Raw genomic sequence first — 19,322 nt, forward strand, 5'->3', positions numbered from 1 at the left:
GGAACTCTTAATGCTGCATCATTTGAAGCCATTTTGGACAATTTCATGCACCCAACTTTCTGGGAACAGTTTGGAAATGGCCCCTTCCTGTTCCAACATGACTGTGCACCAGTGCTCAAAGCAAGGTCCATAAGGACATGGATGGGTGAGTCTGGTATGGAGGAACTTGACCTGCCTGCACAGAACCCTGACCTCAACCCGATAGAACACCTTTGGGATGACTTACAGCGGAAACTGAGAGCCAGGCCTTCTTGTCCAACATCTGTTCCTGACTTCACAAATGCTCTCCTGGATGAATGGTCAAAAATTCTCATAAAAACCTAAACCTTGTGGACAGCCTTCTCAGAAGAGTTGAATCTGTTACAGCTGCAAAGGGTGGGCCAACTCCATATAAAAGCCTATGTATTAAGAATGGGATGTCATAGTTCATGTGTGAGTAAAGGCAGGTGTCCCAATACTTTCGGCAATATAATGTACCTCTAGTAATATGTGAGAAATTCAAATGGCTCCCTTCATTATATATACTGTACCATATGCTTTAATGTCTGCCGAGTCTTGCCCTCTTAACTAATCAGAAAGACGATTTTCAAAATATCAACATGTTCCATGCACAAAAATATTAAATGCATGTTTTTTTCTTTTTTGCATGCTTCTCAGAAAGCACTTTGTGCCCATTCACCAGAGGGTGTTATTCAGTTTTTATCCCCTTTTTTCCCACTTTGGTATTATGAAAAACCTTTTTCGGGTGGTGCTAAAAGCGATGTTTGTCACAAAAGTGTTAACAAAATGTGGAATTAATATAATATTTATTCCAGCCTATCTGTTTGGAGTTTTCAGGCTTGTGAACACAAGCATAATGTGTGCTGTGGGGCAAACATGGTGGGTAAGGCGCTATATAAATGTAAATTGAACTGAAAATTTGTATTCATATTCTGCTTTTTTACTGCCTGCTGTTAGATGAAAAACTTCCATTAGAGGATGTTGTTCTCATTTTTTGTAAGACTTGCTCCAGCCAAGATGGTGACCCCGGAGATGGAAGGAGGACTTTGCTCAGAGTAAGAGCTTAAAAAAGCAGCAAAGAAATAAACAGGGAATCAAGATGGGTGTCAAGACAAGGGAATAACAAACAGAGTCAGACATCAAGATCTGTGCTGGTGGACCCCACCAACCTTCAGCCAAAAAATGGCAAACTCTGCCATTCTTTCAGGTGACACAAAAAATCCACACTTTTATATAAATCTACAAAACAAATATATTAGCAAAACCCTAAATAATTATTTGAAAGTACTGTGACAAGGACAAGCTATAATGAGGTTCCCAAAGGGAGCATAAGAGCCAGAGCTGCACAGAGCTGCCCGAGATCCCATTGAGGCCCAGGCTACGCTGCTGTTTACGTTGGCATGCCACTGGCTGCCATAACAAAGGAAAGGAGGAGCGAAACGCTAATCGACTTTTATACAGCCTGCAATGTTGCCAAGTGTAACTTAATTTAGCAAATTGGACAGCATTTTCGGGGTCTCCCACGGTGACAGTGACTACTTTCGCACACCAAGAGCTGCAGTCACAGCCTCACCAGCCAAAGACGTGTAAAAAGCCAGCCTGACCTGAAGACCTAAACATGTGGCAAGAGACTTTGGAGGGGAGGGACCTGGGATTTGGTTTGGGTAGCTGCCTTTTAAGGAAAGTGAGGTGGCATATCAGCAGGGTGGGGTATGGAGAGGGTGGGGTATGGGCAGGGTGGGGTATGGGCAGGATGGGGAATGGACAGGGTGGGGTATGGACAGGGTGGGATATGGGCAGGGTGGGGTATGGACAGGGTGGGGTATGGACAGGGTGGGATATGGGCAGGGTGGGGTATGGACAGGGTGGGATATGGGCAGGGTGGGGTATGGACAGGGTGGGATATGGGCAGGGTGGGGTATGGGCAGGGTGGGGTATGGACAGGGTGGGATATGGGCAGGGTGGGGTATGGACATGGTGGGATATGGACAGGGTGTGGTATGGGCAGGATGGGATATGGGCAGGGTGAGATATGGGCAGGATGGGATATGGGCAGGGTGGGGTATGGGCAGTATGGGATATGGGCAGGATGGGATATGGGCAGGGTGGGATATGGGCAGGGTGGGGTATGGAGAGGGTGAGATATGGGCAGGGTGGGGTATGGGCTGAGTGGTAGATGACCTACTCAGTCAAAACAGGGGAAAAAAAACATAATTCTCTATGCTGCACCTACTAGGACAGGGTTATTCAAATCAAGGTCCTCCAGGTCCGAGCACTGCTGGTTTTCCAGCCTTCCTTTACCTGTCAGTCAGGTGTGAAGCCTCTGACCAATCAGAATCAGCAATTATTAAACTAACTACCTGTGAGAACTGAAAACAAGGCCTGGATTTGAAATTGAGGTCCAGATTTGAAGAACCCTGTACTAGGACCTAGAAGGCCAGCAGCAAATTGAGCGACATCGGACAGACAGAATTATCTGGAGCTAGAAACACCAGCTTATTACAGACAAGCAGAAAGGGCCAGATGGAGACACATGATCCAAAGCTGCAGAGTCACCTGACCCTCAAGCCCCAGAATGAACAGCGGCCTCACAAGGCTTCTAAAATCACTACTTTACAGCATGGATACAGGCATTATGCTTGTGGTATTGTAAAGCTATTGAGTATATGTAAACTACACCAATGAAAGTCCCTTTTGTAAAACAGTAGAATGAATGACATGCTTTGAGAAATCATTGGTATTACCTTACTTGTCATTAGATCCCTGAATTGTATATAAGGTCATAATACATTATTAATGATAAAACACAGCTAAATCAGGTCAATACACTGACCGGATAAGGGTTTTTCTTTTTTTAAGTTGCAGTGCATTGGATTCTATAACATATTATAATGATAAACTGAAACATTTGAAAATAAACATTTTACCTAAGACAAACATGTATCAACATTTCCGCACGGAAAGCAATGCAGCACATTGTGTTCGCTTCTAAAAGCACATAGTGAAGAAACAGAGTAAAATTTCATAAGGTCATGGACACATCTGCTCCAAGGCTGCAGAAACCAGTTAATAGCATCCTGGTATCAAACATATTCGTCTGCAGGATAATCATACCACATCGGCGACTGAAGTACTTCAAACGGCCGATATTACAGAAATCAGCTGGCAATGATACGACAAAGGCCCTGCAGAGAAGCGCGACGGTCGGTGCATACCAAGCGCCAGCGCAGGCCCAAAGCAGCGCAGGCCTGTCTGCTACACCACCAGCCGAAGGGCCTCGCTTCCCGGGTCTGTGTTCAGCAGGAGCTTGAGGGTTGTAAACTCCGTCGTCGAAACTGGCTATATCATTTCTGTTTGCTTAATAGGATTCATTTTATCAGCAGAAATTGGAGCAAAAATGAGTTTGCCACATATCATGCAGTGGAGGTAATGATGATTATTTTCCAGTCATCAAAAGTAGGGTTGTTGCAACATTAATTAAACCTCAGAGCAATAAAAAGTAAGTACTTAATCTAGTTACAATGCATAAGAATGCAACGTCACATAGACAATACTGAATATTTCTTGCACAGCAGAAATTCTGCTACATATTACATATTAAACCACAAAAAAAGAGAGATTAAGAACTTTCAGTACAATGATAGCTTGGTACTTACCTCTTCCACATACATTATCAGAGAAATGATGCAAATTTGAAAGAAAGATCTGAAGAACATCATGTGAAACATTACTAGATATTGTACTTTTGGCATTAAAGTTTATCTTGTAGGAATTTCTGTAAATTATGTAACTTAACTGGGATTGCTATTGTTGGATAGTTAATTTCCATATTTCAGATGAACAATGGCCCCATATAACTATCAAACTTTTTGAGGAAGGTCATCCTTCCTGCATCTTGTGGAACGTCCATCACTGGCACTGTTAGGTCTGGTGTTGGATATGCCTCTTGGATCCACATCCACCAGCATCAGTGTCTTTAATGGTACTGCCTTGCAAAACCAACCTCCATCTCACAGTGATGGCACAGTATGGAGGATGTTTGGAAAAAGGCTTAAACAGCAGCTCCAAGTGTCAGCAAAGCTCCCCACGCTAGTGCATTGGTCCTCGGCGTGACCATCAGAATGCTCCTGGCCACCGCATCCAGAGCTGGGGCCTGTAACGCCTTACCTCGCCTTGCCTCACTCGACTTTCAAATTGTCCTCAGTGCAGGAGACTTGTCGTGTGATGCCCAATAACCCCAAAGTCCAGCAGGGGGAGGCGAGAATCCGCACTCGCCGAGACCTTTGGGTGGAGGGCATGGAGCGTCGGCGAGAATCCGCACTCACAGAGGCCTTCGGGTGGAGGGCACAGAGCGCCGGCCAGAATCCGCACTCGCAGAGACCTTTGGGTGGAGGGCACGGAGCGCCGGCCAGAATCCGCACTCACAGAGACCTTTGGGTGGAGGGCACGGAGCGCCGGCGACTATCCGCACTCACAGAGGCCTTCGGGTGGACGGCACGGAGCGTCGGCGAGAATCCGCACTCACAGAGGCCTTCGGGTGGAGGGCACAGAGCACCGGCCAGAATCCGCACTCGCAGAGACCTTTGGGTGGAGGGCACGGAGCGCCGGCCAGAATCCGCACTCACAGAGACCTTTGGGTGGAGGGCACGGAGCGCCGGCGACTATCCGCACTCACAGAGGCCTTCGGGTGGACGGCACGGAGCGTCGGCGAGAATCCGCACTCACAGAGGCCTTCGGGTGGAGGGCACAGAGCGCCGGCCAGAATCCGCACTCGCAGAGACCTTTGGGTGGACGGCACGGAGCGCCGGCGACTATCCGCACTCACAGAGGCCTTCGGGTGGAGGGCACAGAGCGCCGGCCAGAATCCGCACTCGCAGAAACCTTTGGGTGGAGGGCACGGAGTGCTGGCGAGAATCCGCACTCACAGAGGCCTTCGGGTGGACGGCACGGAACGCCGGCCAGAATCCGCACTCACAGAGGCCTTCGGGTGGACGGCACGGAGCGCCGGCCAGAATCCGCACTCACAGAGGCCTTCGGGTGGACGGCACGGAGCGCCGGCGAGAATCCGCACTCACAGATGGCTTTCGGGTGGACGGCATGGAGCGCCGGCCAGAATCCGCACTCACAGAGGTTTTCGGGTGGACGGCATGGAGCGCCGGCGAGAATCCGCACTCACAGAGGCCTTCGGGTGGACGGCCCTGTGACGCTTCTCTCTGAAATAAAATAGTGAGATGGGTTCTTTCCCAGTATTGAGTGTTTCTGAGAAGCACTGAACCGTGATGTTCTTCAGCAAAAATGTGCAGCTTTACAAACAACTGAACTATAAACCATAAGTTTTGATTAGAGGCATCTGATTAGAGCTTGAAAATGAAATAAAGTGCTATCCCATGGGCATAATTCACTGGCATTTGCTGAGCGACATCACATCCATGGGGTAATGGAAGAGAAGCTTTTTCACAAGTGACTTTGTCTTTTTTTCATAATGAGATAACTGGCATTGTGGAGGTGGATCATCCACACGGAGCTTTGTGGCTGCTCTTCGCCTGCCATCACAACAGTTCCTAAAACCACGTGCTGGCCCCCACTGGGAGCAAATGGCCCAATTAATAAGAAACTATCAGTAAATAACAGTAATTTCTACACATTTTGGATATTATAGATTATGTCAACATTTGAACTTATTAGCTGTTATCAAAATGGCAAATGTACATATCTTTATTTAGAAGTATGTTCATAAAATAAAAACTTTACCTTTGCATTATCACAGCTACTGCCAATGCAGTTTCTCGAACGCATTTTTACATTGTACTATAAAAGAATAGCTTAACTGCATCATCAAAGGTAAATAACGCTACTGTATATAGCAGTGCGTGCGCATTGAATACCGCTAATGGTGGTTTTGATTCACATGCATCTGTTGCTTCGGATTTCCTTGGGAAGTCTCGCTTTCTCCACTTCTCGTAAAATTGAATATAATTAAATCCGGACAGTGAGCAGGATCTTCCTTTGCCGCCGCAAGCATATTTCGCTCCAGCCCACTTCACATCCGTCGCCCTATCTAGGCTGATTGTTTGTTGTTCTGAATGTCGCGTATTTTGCCTATTCTCCGATCGACAAAAACTTTTTAATCTCACGATTAAGTTTCATTAGCGACGTTATTGCAAGCGATTCATTTATGATTGATAGTGATCTATAAAGCTATTTTTCGTTATTTTGAAATTCGAGTTCAGATAGAAAGCACTATAGCCTGCAAAAATTATATAATTGCAATATATCGGATGTATTTTTTGGCATATTTGTACTATATACAATTGTCAGTTAGATAGCCTATAGGAAATTTTACGTTAAATGCAGCAAATGGCTGAAACGTTCACGCTTTAAAACATTTAAACACATTTGACCAAGCCTGTGAACAATGAAAAATGTACAGACAAAATAAATTTATTTATAAATCCGCTGCGGTTTTCAATCAATCGGCTACACACACGTATTCATCTTAAGTGACCGGTGTCTGGAATAACTTGCCAAATCACGTACAAAACTAAGCGAGTCGTAGGTCCCGCCCTCGAGGGAAAGCTGCTACGCCTATTGGATGATACTCGAAGGCGGGGTTGGTCCCCGCTCCTATGACTGGCTGGGAGCAGATCAGTAATAATGTTAAATGCACTCTGAGGTGAACGGAGTTTGTCAGTGAGAAGCACAGAGAGGAAGGCATAGGTACGTGTGCATGTGAAACTGCTACTTCAAGGTCCTCAGCTGTTGATTTCAAAAGAAATCCCATATACTGTTCGATGACACGAGGTTTTTCCTTTTTTTTAAGAGAAAGTGCAGATCGGATCTTTCACTTTGTCCTAATCTCGTAAACGCTGGACTTATTCAGCGCAAGGGCAATGGCATCACAGAGGTGTTTTACCCTGCATCAATGCAGCATGCGAGGTGTTTGATCACACCGTAAAAGTCCAGTCGGAATACACATGTATATATCCCACATGGATTAAACATCTCAGAGATGACTGGCAGGGGAGTGATGTGATCCGTGAACTGGAAAACGCGTTTCTTTATAATCACACGGAAAGGACCCGGCAGGACCCGACTCATTGATATTGCAGGCATACTTTCTGTCCTACTTGTATACGCGATATAATATTTCACAGCCTGTGGCTCTGCGACTCCGATCAAGGAATGAAGGACACAAATAACTGATCAGGAATTTATTTCTTAAGGTAAGACATCGCCTAAAATTGTATTCACTGAAGAAATCCTACTGATTATTGTATGTGTGGATAAGTTGTCAGTGAATGCAACAGCTTGTAAAATCTTTCTTTTCTGTTGTGTGTGTGTGTTTCTTATTGACTATTTTTATTTGTGAAACTGACTGCTGAATATTTAAGAAAAAATTATGCTTAAGCATTCTCTATAATTACATTATAATGATATAATAATAACAATGAGTTGCTATTTGGCAGTAAGATTTTTTGGTGTTTGTATTGGAAGACATTTGTAATCGTCACATGTCTCTAAGACGGCTGAATATTATTACAGTTTAGCGTCAATCGTATATTATTAAGCATCTCCAAAGATATTTTTTTTTGCTAAACATATATCGTATTCTTTTCAAGAACGACATCCAGTCCCGGACGTGCACTTTATATTAACAAATACGCATTAGTATGCATTGCCATTAATGATTTTTCTTTCCTGTGCCATATGGTTTAAAAAACATGATGCTTGTGATCCTTTTGAAAGAAATAATAATAATTATGCATACTACTGGGAGCAATAGTTTTTTCCCTTTCTGTATATAAGCAAAAAGGCAGATTTATTCAATTTCACAAGTGTCAAATACGAGCCTGCTATAGTAATCCTACCGCCGTGCTTTTTGTACTAATTGAATCATGTTATTTTTCTGTTTATTTCAGAGGAGCGCTACAATAATTTCGTTTTGTGAAAGTCGGATTTCGGCTAAGCTTCCGATGAGAAAAGACGTTCAGCTGAATTTAAATTGGACACACATCACCCCCGCCTTTAATTGAAATAGTTCTGGGAAATGAATTGAATGCAAAAAGGCATATTTTGAGTAAATTGTGTTTAATTATGAGCGGAATGCCCCGTTTGATGGCAGTTAGATGTAGAAACTGTCAGCTCACGGAGCTAATCAACAGGTCGAAAGCGTGAAAAGGCATTGAAAAATACAAGCGCTCAAGTACAAGGGATGCATCTCTCTGTGCCGTTTTTCCTGTTGTTATGGGCTCAAGCCCTGACATTGAAGAACTTGAATTATTCTGTTCCCGAGGAACAGGGACCGGGAACCGTAATAGGAAACATTGCCAAAGATGCTCAAATTGGACCCGGTGAGAGGGGAAAGAAGTCCAACTTCAGGGTGTTGGAGAATTCAGCCCCTCATCTTATTGATGTGGATCCCGAAAGCGGACTGCTGTACACCAAACAGAGGATTGATCGAGAAACCATGTGTAGGCGGAACCCCAAGTGCCAGCTCTCTCTGGAAGTGTTTGCCAACGACAAGGAGATCTGCATGATTAAAGTGGAAATACAGGACATAAACGACAACTCGCCGAGCTTCCCGTCTGATCAGATCGACATTGACATAGCCGAGAACGCGGCTCCAGGCACCCGTTTCCCGCTAACAAGCGCTCACGACCCAGACTCCGGGGAGAACGGCTTAAAAACATACCAGATCACGCGGGACGATTACAACTTGTTTTCTCTGGATGTGAAATCGAGAGGAGATGGCACTAAATTCCCAGAGTTAGTTATTCAGAGACCTTTAGACAGGGAGGAGCGGAGCCATCATACACTCATACTGACAGCAACTGATGGAGGGGAATATCCAAGATCTGGGACAATGCAAATTAATGTCAAGGTTATCGACTCCAATGACAACAGTCCTATGTTTGAGCAGCCGTCCTACGTGGTAGAGATTCCTGAAAATTCACCCCCTGGGAAAGTGTTGATAGATTTAAATGCGACGGACCCAGACGAAGGCAGCAATGGGCAGATAGTCTACTCTTTCAGTGGTTACGCACCGGACAGAATCAGGGAGCTGTTTTCCATTGACCCTAGAACAGGTGTCATAAAAATTCAAGGGGAAATAGACTATGAGGAGAGTCCAGTTATAGAGATTGATGTACAAGCAAAGGACCTGGGACCAAATCCAATACCGGGTCACTGTAAGGTGACCGTTAAGGTTGTTGATAGGAATGACAACTGGCCTTCGATAGGCTTCGTCTCTGTTCGACAGGGAGCAGTCAGCGAGGCTTCCCCACCAGGAACGGTCATCGCCCTGGTCAGAGTCACAGACGAAGATTCAGGAAGACATGGGCAGCTCCAGTGCAGAGTGCTTGGGAATGTGCCCTTCAAGCTGGAGGAAAATTACGACAATTTCTACACCGTAGTAACAGACAGACCTTTAGATAGGGAGGTGCAGGATGAGTACAATGTGACTATAGTGGCCAGGGACAATGGAATTCCCCCCTTAAATTCGACCAAATCATTTACAGTGAAAATCCTAGATGAAAATGACAATGCACCCCGTTTTACCAAAACAGTTTACCTGCTGCAAGTGCCAGAAAATAACATCCCGGGGGAGTATCTAGGTTCAGTTCTAGCTCATGATCCTGACCTTGGTCAGAACGGAACTGTGTCCTACTCCATTCTACCATCTAACGTTGGTGATGTGTCCATCTACACGTACGTGTCTGTCAACCCCACTAATGGTGCCATATACGCTCTAAGATCGTTTAATTATGAGCAGACAAAATACTTTGAGTTTAAGGTCCTGGCAAAGGACTCAGGATCTCCTCACCTGGAGAGCAATGCCACAGTGAGAGTCAGTGTCCTGGACGTCAATGACAATGCTCCAGTCATCGTCTTGCCCCTGCTGCAAAATGACACGGCAGAAATCCATGTCCCCAGGAATGTGGGGGTGGGACATATCATCACCACAGTGAGGGCGGTGGACAATGACTATGGGGAAAGCGGTCGTCTGACCTACGAGATCTCGGACGGCAATGAAAAGAACTTGTTTGAGATAGATGCAGTCACTGGGGAGGTAAGGACCATCCACCCAGTGTGGGAGGAGGTAGCTCCAGTTGTGGAGCTTATAATCAAGGTAGTAGATCATGGGAAGCCAACCCTTTCTGCTGTGGCCAAACTGATCATTAAGACTTACACGGGACCTCTGCCAGAAGGTGAACCTCGAATCAACGAGGAGCAGAATAACTGGGACATGTCTTTGCCCCTCATCGTTACTCTCAGTATCATTTCTGTTATGCTATTGGCAGCCATGATTACCATCGCCATCAAATGTAAGCGGGAAAACAAAGAGATCAGGACCTACAACTGCAGAATCGCAGAGTACTCTCACCCTCAGCTGGGCAAGAACAAGAAGAAGAAGATCAATAAGAACGACATCATGCTGGTTCAGAGTGAGGTGGAGGAGAGGGATGCCATGAACGTCATGAACGTGGTGAGCAGCCCCTCCCTCGCCACGTCCCCCGTGTATTTTGACTACCAGACACGCCTGCCGCTGAGCTCCCCCAGGTCAGAGGTCATGTACCTAAAGCCCGCCGCCAGCAACCTGACTGTTCCTCAAGGACACGCTGTGGGCTGCCAAAGCAGCTTTACCGGCCCAGCTAGCAGCAGCACAGAGTCCCAGCCTAGCAGGATGTCAATAATCCAGGTAAGGAGCAGAACGTTGGTCTTCTGTCAGTCCACCTCTCATGTTCCCTCTCTCACATGCTTATGTATATACATACATACACACACACACACTCATGCACATATATATATATATATATATATGTGTGTGTGTGTGTGTGCATTTTTGGAAAGTACAGCAGCTTGACATTTCTGATCCTTGAGTTGCACATGAATATGTAAATGAATTATGTACATGTTTGTAAATTGCAGTATTTCAGTTTAAATTATGTTGTTTTTAAATATGTGTTTTTAAATATGAGTATGTCAGATAAAAAAAGAAAACTGGCATCTGCAATCTGTGCACATACATACACGCTTACATACATATATACGGCTTGTGTGTTTCCCGACTCATTCCTTTCAGTAAGGTGGTTTTCCAACTGTAAGAAGAAAAACTATATATATATATATATATATATAAACAGAAAATTCTTAAGGCAGCAGCACTTAGATTGTTGTTAGGACCCAGAGAAGGTTCCTGTGTTTTCCACATTTTTGGCTAATACCTCTTTGTGCAAAGCGATTTCACTAAGCCGCTGACAAGCAGCACATATCTGTTGTGCTAAGCCTGTTTTAAGTAATTTGGAATCTGTCATGTCAGACAAGGCAGAAATCCTGCTAAAAGCACTGTAGCCCAGGTATACATATACAAACTACAAGATTATGGGGTACAAAAAGTAATTGGGCTCTTTTTATGTCCATGCTGCCCCTACAAAATACTCATTCATTTCTGCTTATATTTTTAAAAAGTGGCTTACAGTTTTGTTCATTTATGGAGCTGGATATTGTACTGGTGGAATTTGGGTTACGTATCTGGTGGCACCAGCACAGGACTGGTCTATTTACCTTTTTTGGACTGGTCTATTTACAATACGCAAACCTGCTATGAAATAAACAGGGAATTTTGCTACTATAGATTTACTGTATTTAAGGTCAGTGAGTCAAATTTTTGTTATATCTGCTGTATAAGTAAACCAGAAGGACGAGTCACTGTGCTAAAAGCCAAGGAGATGTTTCTCCTTCACATAGCCGTCTGTCATGCAGCGACTCTCTCACTCTGAGCAGCAGAGTAAAACGGCGTGTTCCAGCACCCAGAAGCAGCCGTCCCCTGCGCACACGGCACACGCTCTCCTTCAGCGCTGGCAGCCTGCTATCATGTTTCTGAAAATGTTTAGACTACAAAAAAAAATGAAAATTCATTGCAGGTGATCACCTGTACCTGGGCAGACTGCTTAGGGCAATATGCAAAGGGGAGAAAGACCTTGTTTTCTTTTATCGATTCGTGCGTTTATCGTTAAGCGTGCGACAGTGGAAATGCGCAAATATGGATGCACAAGGGCACCTTGAGACTTTCCGGGCCCACACTGAGCCAGTAGTGACGGTGTATGGGAAATCAGATGTCCGGGTCTCTGACCCCAGCTATACTGCCCCCAGCTGGTCTGATTGAAATGCAGCAAGCAACAAACAGCATAGTTTGGGAAGAATTATTCATATCAGCAATTGATGGAACATAATGATACTTAATTCAGCTTATGGTATTACAGCATATTATTTACAGTTGAACCAATGTTAAAATTAAGCTTGTCTGGGATCCCGCACAAGCAATGAAGGGGATTTACAATCTTTTCAAGTCACATGCTTGATTCAGAATCGCAGCCCACAGCCTTTTGGCCTAATGTCAAATCTCACGCCAGTGTTGAGTAAATTTGCAAATTGCAATGTTAGATTTTTGTTGATTTATGTGAATGTTTTGCAATAATAGTCCTTACAAAGTGGTTCGAGTTTTTAAAAGCATGCAGGCATTTCTTATGCTATAAATTCCTCTTTTGTGAATTTCCCAATATTCAACAACAAGTATTATTAAATAAAATTATGTAGGGGATTTGTATCCTCATATTTCCATTAGTGCCCTTGTGTTTCCCATTGGGTGACATTGAAGACGCTGAAATAGACACTGAAATCAAGCTCGTACTGCAACATGTGAGGGGGAAAATAATTACTGTGTAACTGTCCTCTAGGTGGTGTCAGTTTTCCTCATGGCTAGCATGCAGTCCTCTTAGCTGCAGGCACACATGGTAGTATGTGGTTAATAGGAACCTCTGCTTTATGTAATTGCTGGTAATGATATATGAAATTATGTGCATCTTAGTGAGCCCTCGGGAAAGCTGCTCAGTAGTGCCACACTCTGAGCTACATCAGACGCAAAAAGGAACACAGCAGTTAAGCTCTTATCTGAAAACCATCCGCCGTTTATCAGTTCTGCCCGGCCAAGGGGTCAATCGACTCATGCAAGGTCAAGCTGACAGGCAGGTCAGTAATTCACTGGAGGACCTTGCAGAACTAGCAATTACAAGGCTCCGTTGATACCTGTGTTCAGCATTGCCACTGTTCTGTATGCAAGAACTGTCGGTGATCTCAGCCGGACAGTAAATTACTTATTGTATTGCATTGTACTTCTTGTATCTATTAACATTCTTTGCATTGATATGTACTCCTGCACTTTTTCACAGTTATCAACCACACCTGCATGCTTTATAAAGCATTTGGACTATATGTGACCATTGTCTCGCCTTGTCTTATCTCGTCTTGTCCTAACTGTGTCTGTATTTACTGTATGTATGAGAGCCACTGACAAGCGGACATGCATTCTCTGTGTGTGGGAGCATACTGGCCAATAAAGATGATCCTGATTCTGAAGGTTCCACGTGAATCAGTGAAGCAGATATCACCAAATGGGGCAAATCATCGATTCGACACAGCGCAGTCTCAGGGGGAATGCCAACATGATAATTTAATCATAGCGTCCCCTTTGGCTTATTTTCGGGTGTATTTTCTTTCTTATTTTAATGAAAATGAAAATAACTTAATATATTAGTACATCTCTATTGTATGTCTTTCAGTAACCAGCTGATATAAGTGTTTTTGGATGTGGAAAGAGGCTGTACTGTTCTTCTGGCCAAAATGTGCGCGAGAACAAGCACATGAAAAGAATGTTGTCTCCTCTTTAGTGTAAAAGCTACGACAGTTGTTCGATGTTAAAATAAATCTAATGGATCGTCCCCATTGTGTATGAGGACAAACAAGGCTGTTTTTAGGGATGTTTGCTTTTATTTTAATTTTTGTTTCCCTGGCATTTGTGTTTCAAAGGGAAAACAATTACAGCAGTTGTAGTGTTTGTGTCCCCGTGGTACTGCCATTTACGCGGGAGGGCGGAGCCTGTGCTGTGGAGGCATTGCTACAGTTAGGTTCCATCAAATACGGAACGCGAAATAAAGAGAGTCTCCCTCCATCATTCAGAGGGTTTTTTTTTCCAGTTGCCGTGGACATGGAACTTAACTGCAGCCCTCAGCTGAGGCGCAAGTTTATGTTTATGAGTGTCTTGTGCTGTATTACTAATGGTCATCTTTTATATAAATTATCAATAACAGGGAGATGGGCGGGGCCAGCCTCTGATGGCTTTGTTGGAAAATGGTTTGCGGCATCATAATTCTTTTTCTTCTTCATTATTATTATCATTATTATTATTATACAGGGCAAGTGGTTGTGTACTCTGCCTTAAGGGATCCTTGTCTTGGCATCTGAAAATGGAGTACTGGATGTTTTCTGAAGATGGATGGCTGGTCTTTAAAAATCAATTAGTCAACAAAATAAGGAATTAATTAAGAGTTGTGTTATCATTATCCTCTTGATCCTTGCCTCATTGTGGTCGGCCCATGCTTGTCCCCAATCAGATCTTGATTGTTTAAGGCTCTTAGAGATCATCATTCCCATCAACGACCAAGACATTTTCTTATTTAAATCATTAAAATCATTTACCACCATTAAATTCTCTTAATAGGTGTAGTCATCTAAATACTTGATCAAAACAATTATAGGTCTCATCCCAGCCACATTTTGTCTTTTGAAATAAGCAGGTTTGTGGACCAAAATCTTTTCTTCATCGTGGTATTGGTAAATTAATCAACAGAAATGCATTATTGTCATGCAGACTTTGCTTTACAGCAAAGGGTTTTATTTAGTAAATATACAGGTAGATGGAGGCATGGATGTAGAAAAGCGTAGTATCATTTTTCTTAAGTTCCTGATAATCCACAACACAAACATTTCTCATACATTTCTAAGCCTTGCTGTTTTCCTGGAGAAGCATCTATGAGTGAATGGAGGCCAGGCTTGAACTTCCTCATCTCTCATAAAGTAAAATCACGCTTTTTCTAAAAATTGTATATTTTGTAAGTGTACATACTCATATTATTAAAGAGATACACAATGCTTACTAAGAGCCAAGAAAGACCTTAACCCCGTTTTATTGGGAATTTTATTTAGCACAAAAACTAAAAATAAAAATCAGAAATGTTGTCCTTGTTTCCATTACAGCAGAACAGCATGATTGATAACACACTGACATTTCATTTCGTTTTATTGATCCCTTTTTTCATCCAGAGTGATGTTTGTCCACTGGACTCTAGCTGGCGCTGATGAGTAAATCCTACTACACATCTGTATGGCTCTTACCATGTATGACCTTCTAGCTGCTTGGTTATATGTCACCGTAGTCTGAAATTCCCAGAAATGTTGCTAAAAAAAGAAGGAAATTGTACATGGTTAATTTGAGACTGTGAATCAATTTTTTTTTTTGTAATGAATTTTATTTATTTAGTAGAGGATTTTGTCCAAAGCAATGCACAAATGAGGAAAGTCTTGGGTCAGAGCTAAGCTCAGCCTGGCTTTCTGGAACAGAAGGGGTCACGGCCTTGTTTGGTGGCCCAGCCGCGTTATGGTTACTCTCCCAGGCACCGGATTTCAGCCTGCGACATAGATCCGTAATGCGTAGAGCTACACTCCTCCCCACTCCTTCACCATTTATCCTAATATGCAGTGGCAGGTAACTCATTTCTAGTCTAGGTAAACTTCTGTTCAGCTTGCCTCGTAGCTGTCAGCATGTCATGTTGTTTAGTTCTCTTTCTCTCTGTCCATTCAAGCATTTCCTTTTGAAAACAGCAGAAGTTATCCGGTCGGATGGTATCCTTTTTCGATTGGATATGAAATAGAAGTTTTTCAGATAACCTTTTCCGATAAAGTAACCTTGTTATCTATCTATCTATCTATCTATCTATCTATCTATTTTGGCCATAAGTGATGTCTGTTACAACAAATGAACGTTATTCTACTCGTGACTCATCAGTCTAACTGTGAAAATAAGCATGACTCACTCACCATAACTGCCCATGAATATAAGTATGCAGTTATTTTGGTTTTTTTTTCTTATACTGAAACAGATATTTCTTGCAAAATTTTATGTGAAGGTAATGCTTTATGTTGCTTATTGACATTTCCAGACAGGTCATATGATCCTTTTGTGGTGGAGTACAGGTTTGCCCTGCCTCGTCCTGAGCCAACAGAAAAATCCATCACAGATCTGTTGGCTTCATTTCCTTACTGTTTTCCTTGTTTCCGTTCTTTTCCAAAGTTTGCTACGCATGTTGCAAGTTTAGCTCTGGCTCAAATGGATAACTGACATCACCTGGCATTTATTTTGTTTATTTGTTGTTTTTCTTTTGACGGATTTGTCTTCTTTCTTATTTTCCTATGGAGATGGTTATAATGTTATGATGCTGCTGATTGATAATATTGTAAACCTGACTCCTCATTAATGTATATAACTCAGCATTGCATTGCTGCTTCGCCACAGACTGTCGATGTAACGTTCATTCTATAACCTCCTTTGTTTTTGTTTGTTCTTATTTGACCTTATTTACCAAAAGAAGCAATAAATTCAAAGTCAAATAGGTAAATACAAGGGACACATCAGCTGTACTCACAACCATTGAAATAGCTTGCCTAAGATATTATCAATATGATGTGACTACACTTTTTCTTTGTTTATGAGTTGTTCAGATTTCTTAATATACATACTGTATGTATTGAGACAAAGGCTTGTCCAGTTACATAGTTACAAGAAGGGATCCATTAGTCAATATTGTTTTTTAAATCTATGTTAAACATTCCATTTCCCGATTTCACAATTTAAATATGCTGCACAGTTATTGCCAAATTATCACAGAAAGTGTTTTGGATTCCAGGCAGTGCTGAGGAACAGCAGAGGGTAAAAATCCTCATTCAGGTTGTTAAGGCTGCTGAAAGATTCATCAAACTCATTTAAAATGAAATAAAACAGAAATTAAAAAAGCACAATATAGGCAACACAGCTGCTAGTGTTTCTAATCACTCACTTCTGTTTAGAACCGTCGTTATTTTAGATGCTTACAATGGCTCATGTTGGTGACTAAGCAAGCCAGATTAGTGACTCTGTGGTGGTCTTGTCAGAGTCGCTACTTGTATCGATCCAGTTGTAGAGTTAAATTAAGTTCCTGTTTAGCAAAGACACTGAACAGGCTTCACCTTAAAGAGTCAGGGAGAAATGGACTTTCTTACTGCTTTAAATGTATAGGTATAATGTTCTCTCTGAGAAGTTCAATGTCTATGTAGTGTCATAGACATATATGGCCTAGTCCAGCTACAGACTTTTGCTAATTAGCAACGATCTCTCCATTAGAACCTGAAGCCAGAGCGTAATACTTCATTACAAGTTTATAAAATCAATTTAAGATTCATTTAAGGTTAGCTGGATTCATGGGGTCAGATTATCCATGATTGTGTGTTCTGAGGCTATATGGATCATTTTAAATGAGCCCCCCCAACAGTTCCCCCCCCCCAACAGTTCCTAAATGCTTCTTGGACTTTTAAAGGGATGGTGTACTGTTACCATGTCCATTTCACCAAGGCAGCGTTGAGTAAATCTCAGACACAGAAGTCGCCCTGCCATGAGGGTGGTATACCTACAAGACGGTGATCTCGCCCTCAGTAGTTTCTTCCAAAGGTTTATTTAAAATGCAGCATTGCACAATCGAGAGCTTCTTTTACGCTGCTGCTCCCTGCTCTGGCTGGCTGCCAGACGGACACGCCCCTCGTTTCCCCCATGACCGTTACTAATTAGCCCAGACATGCTCTGGTGTAGCTCTGCAGGGCCAAGCGGGACGGGGGGGGACGGGGGGGGGGGGGCAATGCTGGTAGCGGTGCCTCTTACTTTTGCTTTGTTTTGCTTTGTTTTGCTAATGGACAAACCAAATGGGCCAACGCTCTGCTCCCAAAAGAGAGTTTTTCTTTTAATTGTTAATTGAGAATAATAATTAAAAAAATAGAAATGAATTTGTCTACTGCTTGCATCCCTTCCGGAGAAATGCCCACCTCTGAGATTTTTATTTTCTAAGCATCTCTTTTGTTCAGGTATTTATTTGTAAGCCAATCAAAGACAGGCTGAGCCGGTTCAGATGGCTTTCATTAGCGTATAATTTCCTGGATGCTCTGCTTGCATTTGTGACATATTGCACTTGCACCTGTTGGTTTGTCATAATAATAAATTCAGAGAGGTAACTACCAGAGACTGTGACGTCTTGAGGTTCATTGTGCTTTATTGCCAGTTTATTTTATGACATTACTTTTTGCAAATTGTGAATATTATACTATAATAGTATAGGTGCACTAGTTTTATCAGTATTTGGGTACTTTGCCATCTGCGAATGTGTGACTGAATGGCTCATTAGGTAGAGAATCGATACCAGGTGTTGTTAATGAGTGGTGGGGTTAACCGAGCTCAGATTAGTGTAAAAACGGGACCCTTCGTCATCTGGGGAGGGCAACAAAAAAGAAAAGAAAGGAAAAAGTGAGGCTAAAGTGAGTTAATAGTTTGTGACATGACGTGATGTCTTGTCGCGATGATGGATTGGCCAGTTTGGCTTTAGCTTGCAAAATGGGTTCTGTCCTACCTTTTAGTTTGTCCTGTTGATAGGGTTATATTTGTGTGCAGTGTGAAGTGCATCTGCAGGGAGGCTCGTTTGTAGCAAGGGTGCTGCGCTCTGCAGCTCTGTTCTAATCACGCCCGTTAGGTCGTCTCCTGCAGAAGTTCAGTGGACGCTTCATACACATAAATATCCGCAGCCTACAGTCTACTTGGGTGCTCACTGTTTTTATCCCTTGGCAGTAGATCCTCTTCAAGCCATGTGCTGAAAGCGCGGCACGCTGTTATTCTGACGGACTACCACGTTCGCCGTGAGAGCCCCAACCGTGGGGACATCTGGAGCCTTGGAAGGGTCTCGAGGCTTCCTGGGGGTCTACAAAGGGCTATTGTGGCAGCACTATTTCTGTTTTGAGTGAAAAAATAAAAGAAATGCTCTTAGTTGATGTGAGTTTAGATTATCTACTTAAGTCATTACTGTACTAAAACAAAAAAATACATACATAACGTTTAAAAGCAGCTTTTGCCCTTTGTGTGTGCTCCTGTGGGGTGTCATTTTGTCAGTTTCTATTCCAGGTCAAACAAAGTGCTCAGACTCATACTTTTTCATTTTACGCAGTATCTACATAAACCAGAAATGAAGGAGGGTGGTGAGAGTAAATACCGAGTGAAAATACAGGGAAAAGTGGATCCCTTAATCCATTTTTCCCACTTTGAGGCTCGACTGCCACAAAAATCCAGTCATATCCATATGTGGGGAGGGGGAGGAAGCTGATCCATTTGGAAACTCCAGGTTCTCAGCGCCGGGATA

General features: G+C 43.0%; 1 protein-coding gene across 2 annotated transcripts in view; it reads left to right on the top strand.

Moving 5' to 3' along the window:
* The first annotated feature begins 6,687 nt into the window (after positions 1 to 6,687).
* Positions 6,688 to 19,322, top strand: part of LOC111851519 (protocadherin-17-like) — a 45,221-nt gene continuing 32,586 nt past the window's right edge. For both annotated transcript variants that reach the window (XM_023826525.2, XM_023826526.2), the window contains exons 1-2: positions 6,688 to 7,223; positions 7,920 to 10,699. In XM_023826525.2, coding sequence (XP_023682293.1) covers positions 8,213 to 10,699 — 2,487 coding nt within the window. In that variant the 5' untranslated portion in view covers positions 6,688 to 7,223; positions 7,920 to 8,212. The remainder of the gene's footprint in view (positions 7,224 to 7,919; positions 10,700 to 19,322) is intronic.

The sequence above is a fragment of the Paramormyrops kingsleyae genome, chromosome 16 (genome assembly GCF_048594095.1).
Source record: "Paramormyrops kingsleyae isolate MSU_618 chromosome 16, PKINGS_0.4, whole genome shotgun sequence".
Taxonomy (NCBI): Eukaryota; Metazoa; Chordata; class Actinopteri; order Osteoglossiformes; family Mormyridae; genus Paramormyrops; species Paramormyrops kingsleyae.